The sequence below is a fragment of the Ovis aries genome, chromosome 16 (genome assembly GCF_016772045.2).
Source record: "Ovis aries strain OAR_USU_Benz2616 breed Rambouillet chromosome 16, ARS-UI_Ramb_v3.0, whole genome shotgun sequence".
Taxonomy (NCBI): domain Eukaryota; kingdom Metazoa; phylum Chordata; class Mammalia; order Artiodactyla; family Bovidae; genus Ovis; species Ovis aries.
This window is the reverse complement of record NC_056069.1, coordinates 20216891-20241382: the sequence shown is the minus strand read 5'-3', so window position 1 is coordinate 20241382 and position 24492 is coordinate 20216891. Positions and strand designations below refer to the sequence as shown.

Below are 24492 nucleotides of genomic sequence, written 5' to 3'. Positions count from 1 at the left end.
GACTACATACAACTACATCAACATGGGATAAACTCTCAAACATCAATTGGCAGGGAAAATAAAACCCACCAGCCACAAAACAGTACAAACTGTATTCATTCATTTTATATAAAACTCAGAAGTAGAAAACAGTATTCTGTGATTTATTGGAAACCAGGATAGCTGTTACACTTCGTGCTGGTGGGCAGTAGCTAAAAGGGGCACAAAGGTGGCTTTAGAGTTGCTGGCAGCATTATTTTTAATCAGGGTGTTGATTATAAGGGTGGCCACTGATAATAGGAATTACTAATTTTTCTCTTTTTTTCTAGTTTGCAACATCCAAAAAGAGTAGTTACGGTTTATGACATGTATACATGTTCTTCATAGGCGACAAATGACAAAAACATGTCAAAGTTTCTAAAAAATACACACACAGATTTGTATGGACATATAAATACTGCTTTTGCTACAACTTAATTTTTGTGCAAATTTAATGGCAGAGTTAAAATGTAAAGAATCATTCTGAGACCATCAGGGCCACTTAAAATGCCAAGCAGCGCCCCATGATATCCCTTTTCTCTTTGGTGGCATCACCAAAAAGTTGGCAGCACTTTTTCTGAAATCTCAGTGCAGCTCCCAGTATTATTCCACGTGGCCACTACTAATGGGCCACAGATGAAAATGATTAGCAATCTTGGTTTTAAACAAAGAGGATTGTCTATTTCCTTTGTTATTTACATGTGAAAGACATTACAATTAAGGACACATTTCATGTGTATTTCTAAGTCAGGGTATAATTTCACGGCTATGTATGTAAAATGATTTTCCCAATTATAAAAACATTTACAAAGGGATGTTTGCTAACAGTAAGTCTGCTGCTATTTTTGTGTTTTACATTACCATGGAAACACTTTCTGATTCATATACAATTAGACGCAATTTTAACAGCAGGACTCAGATTAACAATCGGGACTATTTTTCTCAAGCAGAGATTCAGGGAATCTTTAGTGACCCAATTTTTTTCCTCAAGGTGGTGAGCCTCACCCTCAATCACACCTTTTAGCCCAAGGAACAGTTGTTAATTATAACAAAGTAAAGCTTTTACACATTTTTTAATTGGTAACTACTCATAATAAAATAAGAACAGAGCAGAGACAATGGAATACTAATTGGCTGCTCTCACTAACCCATCGCGCTTTCTACATTTCCAGCCTCTATGCTCTCCAGCTCATCCTGAAACTATACTCTGGGCCACAGGAACTGATCTAACCAAATCCCCTTTTTTGCATGTTGTCTTTCTAGATGGAGAAAGAGGCTCGTGCTATGCTAGAATGGCAGAGTAAAACTGAACAGGAGTCCTACCCAGTCTGGGACCTGCTAAGGATGAGGAGACAGGCTATGGAGATAACAATCTGTATATTACACAACCCAGAAGGCATGTCAGGACTAGAGGAGCAGGGGCTCTGGAAAGACAGGGAAGGCCTGGCAATGACGCACAGTAAGACTGAACCACCAGGCGGCAGAAAGTGAAGAACTAAACAGCCACTTGATGAGGGCAAAAGAGAAGAGTGAAAAAGCCGGCTTGAAATTCAGCATTAAAAAACACAAACAAACAAGATCATTGCATCCCATCCCATCACTTCATGGCAAATACATTTGGAAAACGTGGAAACAGTGATAGATTTTATCTTCTTGGTCTCCAAAATCACTGCAGATGGTGACTGCAGCCATCAAATTAAAAGACGCTTGCTCCTTGGAAGGTAAGCTATGACAAACCTAGATAGCATATGAAAAAAAGAAGAGATGTCACTTTGCCAACAAAGGTCTGCATAGTCAAAGCTATGGTTTTTCCAGTAATCATGTATGGATGTGAGAGTTGGACCACAAAGAAGGCTGAGCAATGAAGAATTAATGCTTCTGAACTGTGGTGCTGGAGAACTCTTGGGAGTCCGTTGGACTGCAAGGAAATCAAACCAGTCAATAGATAATATGGGGAGGGTGGTGGGAGGGGGGTTCAGGATTGGGAACTCATGTACACCCGTGGCGGATTCATGTCAATGTATGGCAAAACCAATACAGTATTGTAAAGTAAAAAAATAAAATAAAACAAACAAGTAAAAAAAAAAAAGTAAACAAAAAATAAAGGAAATCAACCCCGAATATTCATTAGAAGGACTGAGGCTGAAGCTGAAGCTCCTGATACTTTGTCCACCTGATGTGAAGAGCCAGCTCACTGGAAAAGACCCTGATGCTGGGAAAGACTGAAGGCAAAAAGAAAAGTGGACAGCAGAAGATGAGATGGTTACAAAGCATTGCCGACTCAATGGACACGAGTCTGAGCAAACTCCAGGAGATAGAGGAGGACAGAGCAGCCTGGTGTGTTGCAGCCCATGGGGTCACAGAGAGTCAGACTTACTGATTGAACAACAACAAGCCCTTCCTGTGAGATTAACCCACTGCCTGGGACTGCTGTCCTAGAGGATTCTGACCTATTTTTAAACAACTAAATCAGAAGCATCTTAGCTTCCAACTGATCACTTCTTGCTCTGCTACCTTCTCTATATCATTCATTCTTTGACCCACCTGAATAGATCTTTGAAGCACAGTGTGATTTATCCAGAACACCTAGCTTTGTATAAAGGCTCAGTTTGAGGTGTCCCAAGAAGACTGTCTCACAGAAAATAAGCTCTTTCACCCTACAGTTCTTATTTTGAAAATCCCAATAATATACAAACTTGAAAAATGCATAATACAAGCTAACATTTCCTGATTCAAGGAATCAGCTACTGTGCTAAGGACTTTAATTAATTTCAATTAAGTTAATTAACTTATCTGACATATTTACATACATATCATTACTAAAGGTAACATTATGGGAATTCCCTGGCACTTCCAAGGCAGGGGATACATGTTCGATCCCTGATCAGGGGACTAAGATCCCACATGCTACACAGTGTGGCCAGGTAATAATAATAATAATAACATTTAATAATTTTTAAAAGTATGTGAATCCATGAAATTCTCTTATTTACCATGCAATCTTGGGTAAGTTTTCCTTACTATTCTAGAAAATGAGGAACAATAATAATGTGTGCCTCATAGGATTTATAATGAGACTTGATGGAGTAATTCTTTTCAAACACACAGCCTGATATCTGACACAAAAGCACCCAGTAAATAGCAATTACCATGATTTTTACTTCAGTGAGCTATGTTTTAGAGAAGAGAGAAGAATAAAGTTACAATTTCAAAACATGAATTTTAGCAATTTCATAAGCTATGTGACTTTCAAAAAATGTTACTGATCAGAGTTTAGTTACTTGTGGAGGTCTTTGGACAAGGCACTGTCTTGAATTTCCTACAGGAGATCACAGTGACCTCAACCTCCATACCTCTCCATACATATTCCTTCAATCCAACTTTGAAGTTGTGACAGAATTATCATGATATTAGCTAACCTCACAGACATAAGTTTAAGAATTACATTAAAGTACCATACAAATTATAAATGGAAATACTTTCACGAATTTACCTGACAAAGTTTTAGCTCTGTATTTTACTTCAAACTTTGTGTTTGAGTTTTAAGAAAAATATTTCTCCAACAAAATCTGTTGCCCATGAAAACACTGACATTGTTTCTAACCATTTTCTTGACCTTATTTGACTGGAAGTTAAAGACCAGCAAAACTTTTCCACTTCTAAAAATGGGGTCGGGGTGGGGAGAATTAGATTATAGGTTATTTTCTGTGGTCCTATTCATTTCCAAGAGTTTATGGTTCTACTCGCTGGTCAAATGCCAGAGAGGAAGAAAACAGTGCGATTTATAGTCAGACTGGGGGAGAGGGTCAATAAACTGAATACATCAAGAACTAGCTAGATTTCTAGAGAATGAAGTTGGGCCAAAGTCCACTTTCCACGTCTCCATCCATCTCTATGGTCCGTGGTGGAAGGCTTGTGTGCACACCCTGAGAAAGAAGGCAGACAAATACAAAAGGTATTTGTTCTTGAGCTGTACGTGGTTAAAAAGAGAACCTTGAAATAATCTAGGACAGAAAGGAAAGGCATGAGCAGCAGCCTACTGACCACTTTTGCAATACGAGGAGGCAGAATCATGAGTGACCAGAGCAGTGGAGAGAGGGGAGAAGACTGGATAAAACAAAAGCAATACCACCACCACAAAAAACATGGGGTTTAGAATTAGACCACGCTTTCTGCAGCACTGTGATTTACGAGTTTTATCTCCTGCAGTTATGAAGATAAAATGAACCAGATCTTGTACAGCACCAAGTCCAGTGTCTGACGAACAGCAGGTGCTCCATATTGTGTATCTGTTATGTGGGTTCGATCCCTGGGTTGGGAAGATGCTCTGGAGGAGGAAATGGCAACCCACTCCAGCATTCTTACAAGGTGAATCCCATCAACAAAGGAGCCTGGTGGGCTACAGTCCATAGGGTCACAAAGAGTCAGACATGACTCAACACGAACACACACACACACGCATCATTACAACAGTCACTCTGGTTACCGCTGTAGACAGGGGCTGCTGTCCCTGCTAGCTGGTAATCCAGCTGCCGATTAGAGCTACCTGCTGTTCCAAGACACATCTATAGCAGAGGGAAAACATCACAGCAGTGGTTGCCTGCCTGCCAGAATGCCATTGGTTAAAAGTTGACACATTTTGCAGGAATTTATCCTAACTAAAACAGTTTCAGTCATATAAATCCCCTGACACAAAGAAGAAATTCTGTACCACATTGCAATGAAGTGAAATCACAGATGTTAGGAATTGTTATTTTCTGTATTCCATATATACATGAACATCTCATACATATTCATTTTAGAAAGTTGAATTTCTCACCCTGAATGTATTTTAAACGGGAGAGAGACGCAGGCACAGTGGGAACACTCTTTTCCATGAAGCCTGGAAACAATTACACATTGAAACTATGTTTTACAGAACATTTCTTTTAACAAGTCACACTGGTACCATCCCCTTTACAATTCAAAATGAGTATTTTGCACTATGAAATGAAATGGAAAAGGAAACGGTAACCCACTCCAGTATTCTTGCCTGGAAAATCCCATGGCCAGGAGAAACTGGCAGTCTACAGTCCGTGAGGTCACAAAGAGTTGGACACCAATTGAGCTGCTGCTACTGCTAAGTCACTTCAGTCGTGTCCGACTCTATGTGACACCATAGACGGCAGCCCACCAGACTCCCCCGTCCTTGGGATTCTCCAGGCAAGAACACTGGAGTGGGTTGCCATTTCCTTCTCCAATGCATGAAAGTGAAAAGTGAAAGTGATGTCGCTCAGTCATGTCCAACTCTTAGCAACCCCATGGACTGCAGCCCACCAGGCTCCTCTGTCCATGGGATTTTCCAGGCAAGAGTACTGGAGTGGGGTGCCTTTGCTTCCAGTTACATGTGCTTTAATTTGCTTCCTAGGGGTCCCGGAGGCTGCTCTCCAGGCGGAGGCGCTAGGCTGGGCTCTCCTGCAGCGGGCCCCCCAGGCCAGCCCTGCAGACCCTCGGGAAGGGCTGTGACCTCCTCCAGGCCGCCCGTGCCTTCCACGAGCTCCTCGTAGGTGATCTTCTCAGCGAACGGCTACACATAATATTAAAAAAGACCACAAAGTCACTTACTAGTCACTTTACTCCATAAAGGAGAATCTACTTATCTACTGATCCACTACCCTGATAACTAGGAAGAAACGGGTTAAAATTTAAGCAAGGAAGATTAGTATTAGCTATAAACAAAACGTCTGAACTTTCGGGCTGTAAAACATCAAAACTTCTCCAGGAAGGAAGTTTCGGAAATTGTCATCTCAGTGTGCATATATCCTACACCTGGTTTCTAGTTTTCTAATTTCTTGTTCTGCCTCACGTAACAGAGAAATGGAAAGCCTTGAAGTCGACTTTCCTTATCCTCTGGCAGAAGTTTTTAGTCCTGAGATGAAAGGGAGAAACAAACAAAAAACCACTGCTACATGCAAGTTCATTACTAGAGCTGCTGCCAGAAGGTGGCAGTGTGATTAAACGGGGCAGGGCGCCAGATGGTGTGTCTGGTTCAAAATGGGCTGAAGTCCCTCCAGCCTCCCCTCTGACCTTCCCTCTTATTTCTCTAGCCACTTCTTCAGATCTTTCCCATAATCTTCCCCTTATTGTTTCTCACTGTTATTCCGAAGAGCATCTTAGCTTAGCTTCCCCGATTCACTTCCTCACCTATCACCCAGGATGCTCCTAGGAGAGCCAACTGCCTAGGAAGGCTGAAGGTAGACAATAAAGGCGTAACATTAATATTTTCTCTGTTATGCTAAGAACTGCATTCACAGGTTCTAGAATTCTCTATATTCTCCATTCTTCTAAAAGACTTCCTAGTTTAGTCCAAACTTGACCACAGAGCAAGGCATTTAGAAAGTTAAGAATTAGAATTTGATAATTTATGACTTTAAAGAGCATCTGTGTTCCATTCTGTGCTTCCCTAGCATTTATATATATATATATATATATATATATATATATATTTAATGTTTTAAATAATATTGAAACTATTGTAACCACTTTTCCTAAACACTGCTTATCTCTAGATCTGGGATTATCTCTACGTCTATATCACCAGATGTGATACAAACTTAGAAAATGGGATCAAAAAGGTTTATTGCAGGTTCAAAGCTCTGAAGCAATCTTGAAAATAGTCACTTCCCTAAGCCCAGTCACATTGTATAACTGGACAGGCAGAAATTATACAAGTTCCATTTGTTTTCCCATTTGCAAAACCTTGTAAGATAAAAGATACAGGAAGGAAGATTTTGTACCTTTTTCAAAGCTGAGTTAAAACATCATGAAACTTCATACAAAGTCTGAGAACTTGTTCCTTACCTGATGCCTCACAGATCTTACAGAGAACAAAGTAAGACTTTCTAACAAAATTGGAAAGATGATCTATTAGAACTGAGAAGCACTGACTTTCGCTCTTTATTTTCCTACAATAGGGAATAGATAACTTTATTTGCTACTAGTAGAGAATAATCACAAAACCCTTTCAAATAGGTATTTTTCATGCCCAACATCAGCCTTAAACTTTGAAAGTGAAAGTTGCTCGGTAGTGTCTGACTCTTTGTGACCCCGTGGATCATACAGTCCATGGAATTTCCCAGGCCAGAATACTGGAGTGGGTAGTCTTCCCTTTCTTCAGGGGAATCTTCCCAACCCAGGGGTCGAAACCAGGTCTCCTGCATTGCAGGTAGATTCTTTACTAGCTGAGCCACAAGGGAAGCCCAAGAATACTGGAGTGGGTAGCCTCTCCCTTCTCCAGCAGATCTTCCCCACCCAGGAATCAAACCGGGGTCTCCTGCATTGCAGGCGGGTTCTCTACCAACTGAGCTATCAGGGAACTTTACAGGCTATCATACCCCAGAAGGTCAACTTCCAACTTATCTTTTCAGTCCCCTAGTAGCTAACCAAATATTTTAGTGCATTTGCTATAATCACAAGATAGATAATTTGACAGTCATCAAAAGTGATGCTTATATAAATAGTGGTGGTAGTGATTTAGTCCCTCAGTCACGTCCAGCACTTTGCAACCCTGCCAGACTCCTCCATCCATGGGATTTCCCAGGCAAGAATCCTGGACTGGGTAGCCATTTCCTTCTCCAGGGAATCTCAGGTCTCCTGCATTTCAGGCGATTCTTTACCTACTGAGCTACCAGGGAAGCCCAAATAAACAGCACTGCCTCTGAAGCAGACAGGCATGGGACTGAACCTCAGCACTCCCTAGCAGTTAAAAGTGCCTTGCTCAAATTATTTTATTTCTTAGGTTCATTTCTTCATCTATAAAATATGGATTACCAACTCCTTCCTTTCAACATTATGACAAGAACTAAACAATATTTAAAATTTTCCACAGAGTTCTCATTCATAAGAGACACTCGATAAAATGAAAGCTAAAATTTTATTATTAGAAAAATACCTGATGAAGTGGAGCACAGAACTAATATTTACAAGAGTTCAAGATATGTAAGTTAAGTTAAAAAAAATGAGAATAGTTGAGTCTAGGATAGCAGGGGTTAAAACTAATTTTCCCTCCAAGATATTATTGTCATTACATCTTTTTATTTTCAGTTAGAAAAGTAGTAGTTTTACTATGATCATGAAGCCAAAATAAGAATTTTCAGTCAGCCTGAACTTTTATAAATTTAGGAGAATAGAGTTAATAGAAAAGAACAATCATTTATTGATCTGAGAAGCAACGCTTTTTAGAAAGTTATATCTACTCACTACTGAAATGCTTATTTGCCGTATTTTGGACACTGAGCAAGGTATTGTTTACCAGATATACAGATGGCTACACATATAAAGATGAGTTTGCTAATGCACATGACAGTTATATTTTTAATATATTTAAACTCATATGTCATAATTCCTTGATGAAAAAGTTCATATAATATAGTAAAAGAATATATATTCAGAAGAGTAAAAATTGCCTCCATTCTGGCCATTTTTACCCTAGAAGGTAACCACTACTAAAGGCTTGGAAAACAGCCTTCCAGGCTTATTTTCTATGTCTATAAACCTAAGTAAAATTTTTACATATTTAATAATCTGCTTCAAAACGTACTTTATAAAAAGACTCACAGTCATATCTTAGACAATAGCATCTTCCCCCCCCACCAGATCCAGATTACACAGTGAACAATCTTAAATATCACAAATATATGCCAATAATGAACAGCAGAAAAGAACAAAGTCCAGTTTTATTGATCAAAGTTTTCTATATTTATATTTGTAAGGATAATTCTTTTTCATTTAAATTGAATTACATAAGTCTTGGTTAGATTAATGAGAACTATCTCTGGGATATATTTGTAAGTGGTAAAATGCTACAGAATCATAATTTTATTATAATATATAACTGCTGACTATATCTAAATTGAAGACATGTGAAATTAAAATATTTATGGACATGTAACTGCCTTTGTTTTCTCATAGAGAATTTAAAGGTGGACTATTACTACCAAAATGACTGAAACAGAAAGGCAAAATAAATGATTTTGCTAGTTTTATTAACTGTATGAGCATAAGAAAACATATAGATCATGTTTTTCTCAATTTCTAGCAGATATTTAAAGGAATGCAAAAGGATTAATACCACAATTAAATTTTTTTAGAACCTGGCACAGAGTAGGTAGTCAATAAATATACCTATTGAAAAAATAAAAGCAACCTAGTATATATCCTTATTATATAATACTTTATATATATTTAAAACATTATATAATAAGGAAACAGACCAATTTCAAGATTATTTTTATCTTTTTAGAAATTAATAGAATTTTAACTATAAGTAAAAGGCTTGTTTTTTAAGCACATGAACCAGGAGGAAGGATATAGAATATCATTATGAGTTTGTCATGAAATCCTCTTTTCAAATGTGAGTATCTCAAAGGGATTCAGTCAGAGCTGTAAATAACAAGTTCATGTGGATTGTCTTTTGTGGTAGTGGTTGGAAAGAAACAGGAAAAAAGCAAAAGAAAAGCAATCTGAAGCACTGGGTTCTTGCAAAAGGCAATTAGCAAACTGTCCGGAAGCATCCAGAGAGAAAATAGAAAGTCTTAGAAAAAAGGGGGCAATTGAACAGACAAGATTTACATAAGTAGCATTACGATAAAGGCAAAAGATGATTCTCCCAAAAGAAAGTATTCTCAAGTGCAGAACAAAATAAAATCATCTGAAAAAGGAGTATTTACTTGGTCTCTCTAGTGGGAAGTCAGTTGTTAAGAGGATGAAGTAGGTTTTGGTTTCTGAAAATGAAAGGGGGTAGGGGTGGGGGTTGAGAGGACACCATCCTACTGAATTCTCGGGGGCATGTATGTATAGAGGTTCAGGGAGCCGAAGGGCTGCTTTTTTTGTTAATCAGGTAAACATCTATATATATGTGTGTGTATGTATACATATATACACGTGTATTTCCTCTGTACACCTAGTCTATAATCTATGTTGATTCTACTATTTAAAAATATAAATATAAATAAATGTGTTATATAGAAATTGAAGGATAAAGGGATAATAAAACAGTTAAACTATAACTACAGTGATTACAATCTCAGGGCAGTGATTCAGAGACAGCAGTGATATACCCAAACAGTTACATTATTAATAAGACAGAGGTAAGAGGGAGGTTTCCAGTGTGTCATCAGGGATCATTAGCATAAAGAGGCATTTACTTCTTACGTAAACACCATCTAAACCAAACACTACTCCAACTATTTAAAATTAAATGGAACAATATACACATTCATAAATCAATATTTTAAAACATATACTTTGAACTGTGGCCCTATTTATTTATGACCTTACATAATATAGAATAATCAAATAGAATAGTTGTGGATAAAAATAGACTATGATAACCTAAGAGGAGTAAAGGATGTCGATGTTACTGAACACTGAAATGCACTAAGTGTTGCTGATTGATTGGATCCTAAATTTGGAACTAAGTCTCCTGGCGTTTGAGACAAAAACAGCAAATAGGTTGGTTAAATACTATTTATTTATGTATAAGAGCCTGTTTTCACATAGGCAGGACAGAAATCACAAGTGAATAAAATTCACTCATAAATTCTGATTACCCATTTATATTAGATTTATATTAGTTATGGCACTATAAAAGGATTCTAAGTATTTCCCAGTATTTATTATTTGGCATAAAAGAGCCATACAATTTAGTTCAGATACAACTTTTTCTTTAAATAAACTCAGGGAGGAATTTATCACATGTATTCATTTATTTTTAAAAAAATCACAATTGATATGAGATCAAATCTGCATCTATAGTTTGTTAAAACTCACAGAAATGCCACTGCAGGACAATTTTTGATTCTAGTCCCCTACAAAACAGCAGTACAAGAAGAGCAAACGACAACTCAATCTCATAAATGTGGACTGAATTCCCTATACGAATAATATAAGTATTTATTTGTGTGTCTGCCTGCTCAAATGATTATATGTAGTGCATCTTACCTGCTTGCTTCCAGCCTTTCCTCAACACCTGCCTTCACTCATTGCTTTTAATTCTCCTGTCTAAAGGATTCTTTCCATTTTAAAAAGATGAGCTTTTTTATATATTTACACTCAATCACTAAGATAAAGAAAATAAAATTAACCTCTGAAACAGCCATAAAAATATTTTTGTAAATACCTGTATTAGACACAAAAATTATTTACTGAGAAACTATTCCTTAAGGATTATGTGCATACAGCCATATCAAATACTGAAGAAATAGCAGAACTAAATATCAGAATAAACTGAAGTTAATATACTTTTTACTAAGATGAAAATTACCAAAAAGAAAACCCCACAAAATTATCAGGGAACATTATGTTAACAAAATAAAACAGGAGATTCCTGAATGAGAAGCAACTCGATATACATCTAGTCATATAATTAAATTCAAGCTGGTTATATGATTAAAATGTAAAACATTATTAATTATTTTAATACTTGTGTGCTGAAAGCTAAAGTACTACTTCTAAAGACCACAGCAAAGATCGTTAACTACTAGCCTGCTTGTCTATCAGGCAAGAGAGATAAGAACACACGCAGGCAGATCAGACAGTGAAAAATGATAAGTTTTCATTTTCTAAACTTCCCAGGTTTTTGCAAGTTTCCTTCCTCTTCTAAAACTTGTCACCAAATGAATTGCTATGGTGCATGAGTCTTAAAAAAAAAAAAAAAAGTGTGAGCACCCTTGTTTTTAGAGTAAACAAAATCGAGCAACAAAATAGAGGGTGAAAGTGTCACCAACACTGTGCTCTTTCTTACAAAGCCCTAACATCACACCTAACTCCTGAACCTCGTCAGCAGTTACTAAATACTCCAGGATTACGTCAATCTTTAAATGAAAGAAGGGGAGAAGCAGGAGAGAAAAGCACGTTACCACACTCCCTCTGAGGTCCTCAGGGAACTTGTAGACCGGGATCTTGGCTTCACGATAATGCTCATTTTGGAGGAAAAAGAAAAAAAAAAAAAACAAAAAACTCTTCAAGAATTCTGATTAATACATTTCAGCTGTGTTTCTACAAAGATGGCTTGAAATATATTCCATTTTCAAAGGAGGCTGTTTGATGAAATCCAAATTTGCCAGAATCCAATTTCTGCCCCCAGTCCAGAACAGAGAGAGGTTTCTAAGACACAGAAGCTTTTTCCTCTTTCATACTGAATTTACTCCATCACCAGGCTGTTCGGAAGTGACAGTTTGTTTTCTGCTTTGCACTGCCAAGGGAGGAACTGGATTTTGAATCTGTTCTTCATCTGGTCACAAGGGTAACCAACAGAAAGAAAGAGCCACTTGATCGCATCTTTTTTGCACTTCCACAATACCAGGATTAAAGGTTTCCAACCGTCTAAAAGTGCTCAGGTTAGAGAGAAAGGAAACAAAAATGACCGCGAGGTATAGTAACGACACCAGAGAGCTGTCAGGGAAGTTCCATTTCAGGGCAACCACAAAAAAACACTCCTCTCGGGGGAGCCAAGTCAGAGAGGGAACAAAGCTCTCCACACTTGAGTTGGGCTCACTGTTGTACCTGCGAACGTAATTTCCGCTGTGTCCCCTGATTAGAATCTGACTCCATGCCTTTGTGAATGAGAACTATCATTCAATCTCACCAGGCAGAAACTATTCCTCAAGGGCTGTGTGACGTCTGTAGGAAGGCAGTTCAAAACATCGCAGGGAAGTGAGAGAGAGGAAAAAAAAAAAAAAAGACCCGGCGCCCAGCGGGTCTAGTCAATTGCTGAAATTTACAAAGCTTCTTTGCAGATCAGCGCCAGAGAGGAGGAGTGTAAACCAGCCAAACAGAAGACATCTCGAAACTTATTTCCTCCTCTGAGAAATGAGGTGTCTCTTGTTATTCAAGGTAAGATTCCCCGAGCACCTTTACAAGGAACACACCCCTTCACCATAGACTTGTTTATCCACCCTCAAAAAAAAAAAAAAAAAAAAATCATTTTCTCAAACTCTGGCACAGAAAACTAAAAGTTCTAGTCAAAAGTAAAGTTGAGAGGACTTGGGAGACTTAGCAGCTGTTCATTTGGGGCACATTTAGTGAAATTTCATGCTTTGGGGTTGGTTGTAGAAACACAAATTGTCTCTTAAAAATTAAACAGAATGTAGCGGGCATCGTTGCATCTGGTCATCCTGTAATGTTTAAACTGAAAAATCTAATGTCATGTTGCTGGACAAGTGGCTTCATGTACTGAGGCTGCTTCCTTGCAGGATGTTTTGTAAACCTTTTTTTTTTTTTTTAAATCATATGCAAATTTCATTGATTGGTATGTATATACCAAGATTCTGGGTTTGCAAATTCCTAACAGCTCTTTAGTAAAGAATGAAACTTATATCTTAACATCTCTTATTTTGAAAACTAATCCCTGCCCCAGTTCTTATATCTGAAATAAAATATTTTTTGTTTTAGTAGACATAATCCAAACTGATCTATTTTGAAAACAAACTTATGGTTACCAAAGGGGAAATGTATGGGAGAGGGATAAATTAAGAGTTTTGGATTAACTTAAAAACATTGGGATTCCCTGGTATCTCAGATGGTAAAGAATCCGCCTGCAATGCAGCAGACCTGGGTTCAATCCCTGGATTGGAGATCCCTGGAGAAAGGAAAGGCTACCCACTCCAGTATTCTGGCCTAGAGAATTCAATGGACAGAGGAGCCTTGCAGGCTACAGTCCATGGGGTCTTCAAGAGTCAGACACGAATGAGCAACTTTCACTAAACACACTACTGTGTATAGAATGGATAACCAATGGATTATATATATGTATAATAACTAGTATATAGCACAGGGAACTTTACTCAATATTTTGTAATAATTTATATAGGAAAAGAATCTCTAAAAGAATGAATATATATGTAAATGAACTACTTTGAACTACTTTGCTGTACATATAAAACCAACACAACATTGTAAATCAACTATACTCCAATAAAATTTTTTAACAACCACAAAAAAAACAAACAAAACAATTCAAATTGCTCTTAAGAGAAGAGGATTGGATTTCCCTCCCCAATCCCTCTAAACATTTCCACTAGGATATATATTAACATTTGTCTGGGTGTGCCAACTTTAGTTAATTTGAATGTGAATTATCAAGTGAAAAATACTTTAAGCATCCTGATTTCTTAAATGACATTAGTTAGTACGTTGGTTCTTTAGTCTGACGTGATCCTGGTATTTATTTAGCATTTGCAGACAGGATATTGTAGCGCAAGTGTGACCCACCCAAAGGACTTGGAAAATTAATGTAGTAAGGCATCTCGCCAGACCTCTGGCTATTTATTACAGCAAACCCTTCACCTCTTCCTCCCCGGTCACACTTCAAGGTGCATTTATTATTTAGTCTCCTCTCAGGCCACTTCAGGTAAATGCCAATAAACTGCTTGCCATATAGCTAGCTCCTTAAGCTTTTCGGTTTTTCAGTGACTGTTCAGGGCACTCACAGAGTCTTGGCTCTGTCCCATGTTAAACACGTTGTTGGCACTTTAAGGGAGGTTAACCAATCACATACTTTCAGACATTCAAAAGAAAGTTGGGGAAACTACTCCCCTTTTTGAAGGGAGGGGGCTTATGAAAAGAGGTTTATCTTTTTTTCTTGAAATTTTAATGTAGAGAAAAAAGGAAAAAAAAAAAAAAAAAACCCAGACTAAGTGAAAGCAACTGCTATTACTTATTTGAAGTACTGTTCTCTTTCATGTAAGGCCCCGCCACTATCTTCTTGCTGATATTTCAGAAAGAAAGTAACAGTAATCACCAAATGAAATGCCTGAATGTTGAGGGTTAAACTCTCTTGAAATAGCTGTATGACAGGGAGCTCCAACTCCGTGACAACTTAGAGGGGTGGGGAGGGGTGGGAGATGGGAAAGAGGCTCAAGAGGGAGGGGACATATGTATACCTATGACTGATTATGTTGATATACAGTAGAAACCAATGTAATATTGTAAAGCAATTATCCTCCAATTAGAGATAAATTAACTAAAATTTAAAACCCTCCTGAGATAGTCAGTCCTCTGTTTCACCATCCTCAAGAAAGCTCTTTCTGTCCCCGTGAGATTACTTAGCTCACTGGCACTCCCTTCCCGGTCAGAAACACATCCTTACCCTCTTATACTACTGCTGTCCTGTGCTCTACTCAATGCTACATGTATTCCAAGAATCTCTCTCTGAAATTCCTAACTGGGTACACTATATCACAGTCCTTTAATGACTAATACATCACCCCTGTCCCCAAAGAAAACAAGTTTAAATAGTGGGGAATCTGACAACATATGCAACGAGCCAGAAGACTTGAAGCTTCTTAGATACATCCATCAAAGTTACAGAAAAAGACAGACGCAGAGTGGTACACAGTAGCACAAAGCCATGGAGATTGAAATCTTTAATTTTGCTCTTATCCCTGATATTAAGGTAGTGACAAACTGATCACAATTTTTTAAAACCCTAATAGTGCTTGTTCAATATTACAGTGTTTTCTCCAGTCTAAGGAATTTTTTCCCCCATAGGGTAATTTCTGAAATAATATTTTATAAATTGAGTATCACATATTATTTTCTCTGAAAAGCTTCTCAGAATGAAGGGATATGAAACTGCTTCCTCCCACACATTCCTGTTAGTACACAAATATATGATGGTGTACACAATGGCCAATGAGGATGCCTGAATCTGGGGAGAATTTAGGGACTTTAGGAAACACATGGACCTTGTCTGGAGGGCTTTAGAGAACATGCATTTGATCTAGAAGCTACTATGTTTCTAGCATTTTCCTGATATACTGAAGTGTGTAGTGTTATATAGACTTCTCTTTGACTACCCCAGTACTCTTGCCTGGAAAATCCCATGGACAGAGGAGCCTGGAAGGCTGCAGTCCATGGGGTCGTTGAGGGTCGGACATGACTGAGCGACTTCACTTTCACTTTTCACTCTGACGCATTGGAGAAGGAAATGGCAACCCACTCCAGTGTTCTTGCCTGGAGAATCCCAGGGACGGGGGAGCCTGGTGGGCTGCTGTCTATGGGGTCGCACAGAGTCGGACACGACTGAAGCGACTTAGCAGCAGTAGCAGTTGACTACTGTCCCTGCAACATTTCAAAGGACTGTACCACAGATGTCTGTGTTCATCATGGCCATCCAACCGTACGTATACATTTGGTTGATTCAAACCACTGTGTGGTATCATGGTTCCTAAACTTCAGGCATCTGGACACAACCTCAGAAGTCCTGTCCTACTGGCATCTGTACCATGTATACACCATTATGAGTTGATATTTTTCTTCATTGACTCATTCTCTTTTAACTTAAATAACATAAACAATAAGCTTATGTTTATTTGATTAAATGGGTTTGATATGCTGACTGCATTTCCTCCAAATAAAAGTGTTAATTAAAAAAAAAATCCAGATATCACCTACAATCTCTCCCATACTAATGGTGGTCAGCAGGCAACACAGGCAACACTCCTGTGGAAAGCATCAACTGCAGGGAAATAGACTGAGTACACCCTAAAACCTTCCTTTTATTCAATGGCAAGCACAGTCTGTGGGACTAAGGACAGTTATCAAAAGCCACGCATTAAACGTAAAATAGTAACTGAAACCAACTGAATGAACTGTTAAGTTCATTAACAGTTAGATAGTATGTTAATTACTATACAATTAGATTTCTTCAGATGTTATTAAGTTTGAAATTCTCTGCCCACTTCCGAATCTCTATCCTTTGAGTAAACTCTTATTTTCAGATTACAATTTTTGAGAACCATGTTATGATGTAGCAAAATATACAGGCCTGTCAAATGTGCTTAAAATCAGGACTGCATATAGGTCAAGTAATGTTGTAGGAAGAATGAACATGGAGCACGGGTTTGTTACTTTGTTGCTACAGTGTCCTGGCATTCTACATTGTACTCAAGTATTTAATAAGAACAAAACACTTGGAACTCTTGCAGTTGCTGCTGCTGCTAAGTCGCTTCAGTCCTGTCCGACTCTGTGCGACCCCATAGACGGCAGCCCACCAGGCTCCCCCGTCCCTGGGATTCTCCAGGCAAGAACACTGGAGTGGGTTGCCCTGTCCTTCTCCAATGCATGAAAGTGAAAAGTGAAAGTGAAGTTGCTCAGTCGTGTCCAACTCTTAGCGACCCCATGGACTGCAGCCTACCAGGATCCTCCGCCCATGGGATTCTCCAGGCAAGGGTACTGGAGTGGGGTGCCACTGCCTTCTCCGTATTTCCTACTTATTGAGAAATAATGTGGTCTTGCCCTTATCTGGAGGGGAAACGGTAGCAGATTTTGAGCTGTTTCTCCTATATACATTTGGATTCAAGGACTTTTCTGTAAGCATAAACCTCCTTGGAGCTAAGTTCCTTGACTCCTGAGGAAAAGCTCAAGAGTATTATATTTCGAATGCTTCTGACCTTCAGGTTTCCTACCTCTTTTGTAAAATGTCAGGTTAGAAAAGTAATTATCATGATTTTGATGTAATCTTGCTTGTCTAACTCTGCTTTTGATGCCTGTGCTTTTGGTATCATATCTAAAAATGCACCACCAGGACCAATGTCAAGGAATTTTTCCCTATTTTGTTATAGGAATGTTAAGTTTCAGGCCTTGTAAGTTTTTAATCCATTTCAGGTAAATTACTGTGACCACTGTAAGGTACAGGTCCAATTTCATTATTTTATATGTGGTTATCGAATTTTCCCAACATCATTTATTAAAGAGATTATCCTTCCCCCAGTGTATGTTCTTAGCTCCTTTATTAAAAATTAATTGACCAAAAAAGCATGAGTTTATTTCTGGGTTCTCTATTCTTTTTTTTTGTTTGTTTGTTTTAATATTTATTTATTTGGCTGTGCCAGGTCTTAGTTGAAGCATGCAGGATCTTTTAGTTGCAGCAAGTGGGAACTAGTTCCCTTCTCAGGGATTGAATCTGGACCCCATGCGTTGTGAGCACGGAATCTTAGCCACCGGATCACTAGGGAAGTCTTGAGACTCTATTCTGTTCCATTGATCTATGGGTCTGTTTTTATGTTTTATACTGTTTTGATTACTATAACTTTGTAATATAGCCTGAAATCAGGAAATGTGACGCCTCTAGCTTTGTCCTTCTGTTTCAAAATTGCTTTGGCTATTTGTGGTTTGCATGTGTGTGTGTGTGTGTGTGTGTGTGTGTGTGTGTGTGGTTCCATATGAATTCTAGGATTGTCTTTTTTATTTATGTGGAGAATGCTGTTAGAATTTTGATAGATACTGCACCAAATCTTTATGTCAAGCTAAAAAGTTTCTGCATAGCAAAGGAAATCATCAACAAAATTCTTCTGGGTTCTGCATTGACCTGTATGGGCTTCCCTGGTGGTTCAGTTGGTAAAGAATCCACCTGCCATGTGGGAGACCTGGGTTTGATCCCTAGGTTGGGAAGATCCCCTGGAGAAGGGAACAGCTACCCACTCCAGTATTCTGCCCTGGAGAATTCCATGGACTGTATATGTATAGTCCATGGGGTTGCAAAGAGTCGAACATGACTGAGTGACTTTCCCTCCCTTCACTCCACTCTCCAACTTTACAACTGTAATGCATGTTGGGGGGGGCAGGTGGATGGGCAGATGCAGACTTTCCCATGTCAACAAACAACTCTCTGACACCACCAGCGGGGTGTCAGAGGATTCAACTCAATACTGACACCATCCACTTGGAGATAATGTCAGATTCCACAGGTTAAAGGCTCAGTGCCATGAGACTCTCTCCTGCTCTCTATAGATGTCAGTTGCAAACCCAAGTTGTTACTTGCAATACTGAAAAATTGGCTATAAATCAGAGGTTCCCATGATCCCCTTCTTATTGCTAGAGATGCTACCAAGAATTCAGGAAACACATTTACTCACTAGATTACTGTTTTATTATAAAAGGATATAACTCAGGAACAGCCAGATGGAAAAAGTATGTAGAGCATGGTATGGGAGAAGGACACAAAGCTTCCACACTCTTTCCTAGTGCATCACTCTGCCCCCGTATCCCCATATTTACCAATCCTGAAGATTTCTGAACCCTATTCTTTCCAGTTTTTATGGAGGCTTCTTTGTTACTGGCATGACTGATTAAATCACTGGTCTTTGAGGACTGATTCAACCTCTAGCCTCTCGCCCAGCCAATCCCCTCAGAAGTCTGGGTGAAAATGAAAGTTCCAACTTTCTAAAGGATTGGTTGGTTCCACCCCCTTCTTTAAGTTCCCTAAGGGACTTTCCAGAGGTTACCTTATTAGCATAACAAAATATACTTTAATGATTCTTATCACAGGAAATTCCAAAGGTTTTAAGAGCTGTGAACCAGGAACCAGTGGATAAAGACCTAATATGTATTAGAAACAGATTTTGGTCATCCAAATGACCAAATGTATTTTTCTTATAAATCACAATGTCACAAAAGTGAAAATTTAACCTATGTAATGGAGAAGATATTTGCAAGCTACATATCTGATAAAGTATTAATATTTAAAATACATATAAAATTCGTACAACTCAATAGCAAAATAACCCAAATAATATGATTAATCAATGGGCAAAGGACTTGAGCAGGCATTTTTCCAAAAAACAAGACATATAGATGGCTAAGCTAAGTCGCTTCAGTCGTGTCCGACTCTGTGAGACCCCAGAGACGGCAGCCCACCAGGCTCCCTCGTCCCTAGGATTCTCCAGGCAAGAACACTGGAGTGGGTTGCCATTTCCTTCTCCAGTGCATGAAAGTGCAAAGTGAAAGTGAAGTCGCTCAGTGTTAGATTGTTTAATCCTGGATATCTTGAAAATCTAGAATTTACTGGCTGATGGACAAGGAGTGAGGTGCTATCTTGTGATTTTGATTTAAATTTCCCTGATTAAGGATGTTGACCATCTTTTTATGTACCTACTAGCCATCTGGTCAACATCCCTAATTATCAGGGAAATTTAAATCAAAATCACAAGAAAGCACCTCACTCCTTGTCCATCAGCTAGTAAATTCTAGATTTTCAAGATATCCAGGATTAAGCAATCTAAGTTCACTGTCCTCGTTTCTAGTTTTTAGGCTCATAAACACTATGATGAGGGTATACATGACAAGGTTACAAGTCTGTTAGCTGTGAAGGGTGTAAGATGTTTAGCCATAATCCTAGAGTCACTTGTGGTTACCTCCACAATACATGGCATTTTGATTACCTCATTAAGTAATCCTGACTAACATGATTATTTTAAAAGAACAATGCGTGAGATCTCTGATAATATAGATTTCCACATCTGTCAACCAATTATACTGTCAATCAAAAGGTGCAGAAAACTAGTTTTTAAAACTGGCATAAGCATTTTTGCCTGGGATCAGTAATGTTGACAAGATATATACTTTGTAAATAACTCTCAGAACTTTGTACTAATTCAAAATATGGGATCAAAAGAAAAAAACACCCTGCATTGTACGGCTCAAGTAAGCTGCTTAAAGTTTCATAAGTGCTGTTATATTTCCTTCTTATTCTAACCCTCTCTTCGTCACTCTTTATGTTCTTCTTTATTCTCAAATTATGTGTATCTCTGTAAATTTAACCTCATTTCAATTAAGTATTTAAATGATATTAAAGAAACGCATGCAAACAGCTCATCAGTGGTGAGAGTAGGATTCTCAAACTCCTGCACTGGTCCCTGACCCGATGTCACAAATGAGGTTGAGCTCTAGAGGGTGATGGAGGTGCCGAGTGCCTGGGTGGGGCTTGTGCACTGGGGAATTTGCTGTAGTGAGATTAGGTGCCCAGCAGGTATTTTATTGGACCACCCTAAATGTCACTGTATGACTTTTTTCCCTCTGGGGTGGTTTGTGTTTTCTAGGGATGGGTATTAAGTCATGCTGCTAGTGGTCTGATGTGGGCAAGAGAAGGGAAATGGAGGTCTGCCTGGTCAGTTTGCAGACTTTTGTAGCATCCTCCAAACACAGTTTGCACAGCTATCCTTCCTGGACTCTCTGCCTACTGCTGCAAAACCTCTTGTCTTCCATGGGGAGAGATGTAGGGTATGCTGACTACCCAGAGAAAGAGTCAGGACTTGTGGCTGGGTGTACATTATACATACCTCTGTACTATCCCTATTTTTAGAGTTCACTCATGTTATTGATTGGGGTGATATTTTTAGAAAAAAAAAAATGGGTGGGGAGATCATCTATCCACCATTTTGAAGCTAGAAATCTATAGATTTTACTTTAAAATGAAGGAATTGGCTATGTCAATTTAAGTTCAAGTATTTAAAAATTATATATCCAATGGCTAAATATATTTTGACCCTCTATAAGTATAGGTCAAGATAAAGTATTTTTTTTATCATGGTAAAACATACATAAAATTTACTAGTTTAACCCTTTTTAGTGCACAGCTCAATGGCCTTAAATACATTCACACTGTCGGGCAACCGTTCAGTTCAGTTCAGTTCAGTCGCTCAGTCATGTCTGGCTTTTTGTGACCCCATGGACTGCAGCACGCCAGGCCTCCCTGTCCATCACCAATTCCCGGAGCTTACTCAAACTCATGTCCATCGAGTCGGCGATGCCATCCAACCATCTCATCCTCTGTTGTACCCTTCTCCTCCTGCCTTCAATCTTTCCCAGCATCAAGGTCTTTTCCAATGAGACATTTCTTCGTATCAGGTGGCCAAAGTATTGGAGTTTCAGCTTAAACATCAGTCCTTCCAATGAATATTCAGGACTGATTTTCTTTAGGATTGACTGGTTTGATCCCCTTGTAGTCCAAGGGACTCTCAAGAGTCTTCTCCAACACCACAGTTCAAAAGCATCTTCAGCACTCAGCTTTCCTTATAGTCCAACTCTCACATCCATACATGATTACTGGAAAAATCATAGCCTTGACTAGATGGACTTTGGTTGGCAAAGTAATGTCTCTGCTTTTTAATATGCTGTCTAGGCTGGTCATAGCTTTTCTTCCAAGGAGCAAGCGTCTTTTAATTTCATGGCTGCAGTCATCATCTGCAGTGATTTTGGAGCCCCCCCCAAATAAAGTCTGTCACTGTTTCCATTGTTTCCCCATCTATTTGCCATGAAGTGATGGGACCAGATGCCATGATCTTAGTTTTCTGAATGTTGAGTTTTAAGCCAACTTTTTCACTCTCATCTTTCACTTTCATCAAGAGGCTCTTTAGTTCTTCTTTGCTTTCTGCCATAAAGGTGGTGTCATCCGCCTCTCTGAGGTTATTGATATTTCTTCCGGCAATCTTGATTCCAGCTTGTGCTTCATCCAGCCTGGCATTTCTCATGATGTACTCTGCATATAAGTTAAATAAGCAGGGTGACAATATACAGCCTCGACGTACTCCTTTCCTAATTTGGAATCAGTCTGTTCCATGTCCAGCTCTAACTGTTGCTTCCTGACCTGCATACAGATTTCTCAGGAGGCAGGTAAGGTGATCTGATATTCCCATCTTTTGAAGAATTGTCCACAGTTTCTTGTGATCCACACAGTCAAAGGCAACCATTACCACCATCCATCTCTAGAAAATTTTCATTCATTTTGTCAAATTGTAACACAGTAGTACCCATTAAACAGTAACACCCATTTCCCTCTCCTCCCAAACCCGGACAACCACCATTCTGCACTGTCTCCATAAATTTAAGTATTGATGTAAGTAGAATCAAAAAGATTAAATTTTAATGGTACATTCAGGAGTTGATAGCCAGTCTTGTTCTAAATGTCTCATTCTTAAAGAGCAAAGCAAAGCATTAGAAATAAAAGTTAAGGTAAGGATTCTCAACTTGAGAAATCGATGTACTTCCTTAAACCATCCCTGACTCTCTATAAAGTGTTGCTTGCTGTTACATAGACACAGTCAAGAGTAAAAATATTGCCTTGACCAGTGTCTGGTTTGTTTCCTTGCACGTCATCTCTATAGCTGTTACTTTGTTGAAATGTATACAAATGATATTAGCACTTACCCAAATTATAGCTCATGTTTTCTCTCTAGTTCCGATTTCAGATTCATACTAGACCCTATGTTTAATCAAGTGGTTTCTAATGCTATGTACTCAAAGGACATATCTCAAAGGACAATGCTATATTCTAAAATTGAGTTAAATCTTTTAAAAGAGATCAAACAACTGGAAAAATCACATTGCCAACGGAAGCTCTTGTTTCTAACACTGTGAGATAGCTTGAAGTTTTCATTAAAATAGAATTTGGAAAAAAATTGTGTCAAAAATAAATGTACATGGAACATGCTTTAATGGTAATTTAATACCTGATGCTTTAGACAATGAAGGAAATTGACTTATTAGAAAGCAGATTTTCAGAGGGCTCATTTAATTTCCATTTGTTTGATAACATTTTTCCTAGCTTGTAGTAATGGTAATGGTAAAACAATCCAGGCAACTCAAGTAATTTCCCCTTGATCACACATCACAAATAAGATCTATTTAATGTAAAAGGTCTACTCTTTGAGACAATGTTTGTTAGTCAAGGAGGGTATACAGGAGCAGGTTAAAAAGTAGCCTTTGGGGTTAGATTGCCTGGGCGCCAATCCAAACACCACTGGTGACTAGCTATTTGATCTTGAACAACTTATTAATCTTCTCTAAGTCTCAGTTTCCTAGACTATAAAATGGAGATAAAACAGGGTTTTGAGGATTAAATGAGACATGTAAAATCTTGCCAAAGTATTTGGCATATAGTAGTGGCTCAGACAGTAAAGAATCTGCCTGCAATGCAGGAGACCTGGGGTTCGATATCCAGGTTGGGAAGATCCCCTGGAGAAGGGAATGGCAACCCATTCCAGTATTCTTGCCTGGAAGTTTTCATGGACAGAGGAAGCTGGTGGGCTACAGTCCATGGGATTGCAAAGAAACGGACACGACTGAACAACTAATACTTTCAAGGGTTCAATGGGCTTCCCAGGTGGCACTCAATGGACATGAGTCATGTCCACCAACTCAATGTACATCATGAGTTTGAGCAAGCTCTGGGATATGGTTTTGTTTTGTTTTGTTTTACCTCTGAGCCACCATGGAAGCCCCACACTTGAAACTAACATATTGTAAATCAACTATACTTCCATAACTTTTATAAAAATTAAATCGTTTTCTGCTTCCATCTCAGTCTGACCTTGAGCTGCTGACTCCCTTTACATAATAGACTTGAATAGTTTTCTTCCCTCCCGTCTTACACGTCTAAGGTTCAGTCTCTATATTGTCTTAGGGTTACCTTTCAATGACACAAAACTTAAAATGTTAAATTTTTCTTGAAAACTTTCAACAGCCTCCTCTTTCTTACTGAATCAATTACAGCCTTCTCCTGTGATAACAGACATCCACATCATACATGGCTTGCCCGAAATCTGCCCAAGCTGCTTCCCCTACCTCCATCTCCCTTCAGGGTCTAACACGAGCAGCAGGAAAGACCAACTAACTCCATGACAAACTCAGAAGTTCAGTTTCTTGGCTTCATTCAGT

General features: G+C 38.6%; 1 protein-coding gene across 9 annotated transcripts in view; it reads right to left on the bottom strand.

Annotated features, from left to right (window-relative positions):
• Window positions 1-24492, bottom strand: part of PDE4D (phosphodiesterase 4D) — a 1582769-nt gene that overhangs the window by 282305 nt on the left and 1275972 nt on the right. The window contains exon 1 of one of the 9 annotated variants that reach the window (XM_027980061.3): window positions 11916-12682. The exons of the other annotated variants lie outside the window; for them this stretch is intronic. Within the exon in view, the coding sequence (XP_027835862.1) occupies window positions 11916-11980 (65 nt within the window). The 5' untranslated portion in view covers window positions 11981-12682. Of the gene's footprint in view, window positions 1-11915; window positions 12683-24492 lie in introns of those variants that run through there. 9 annotated transcript variants of the gene reach the window in all.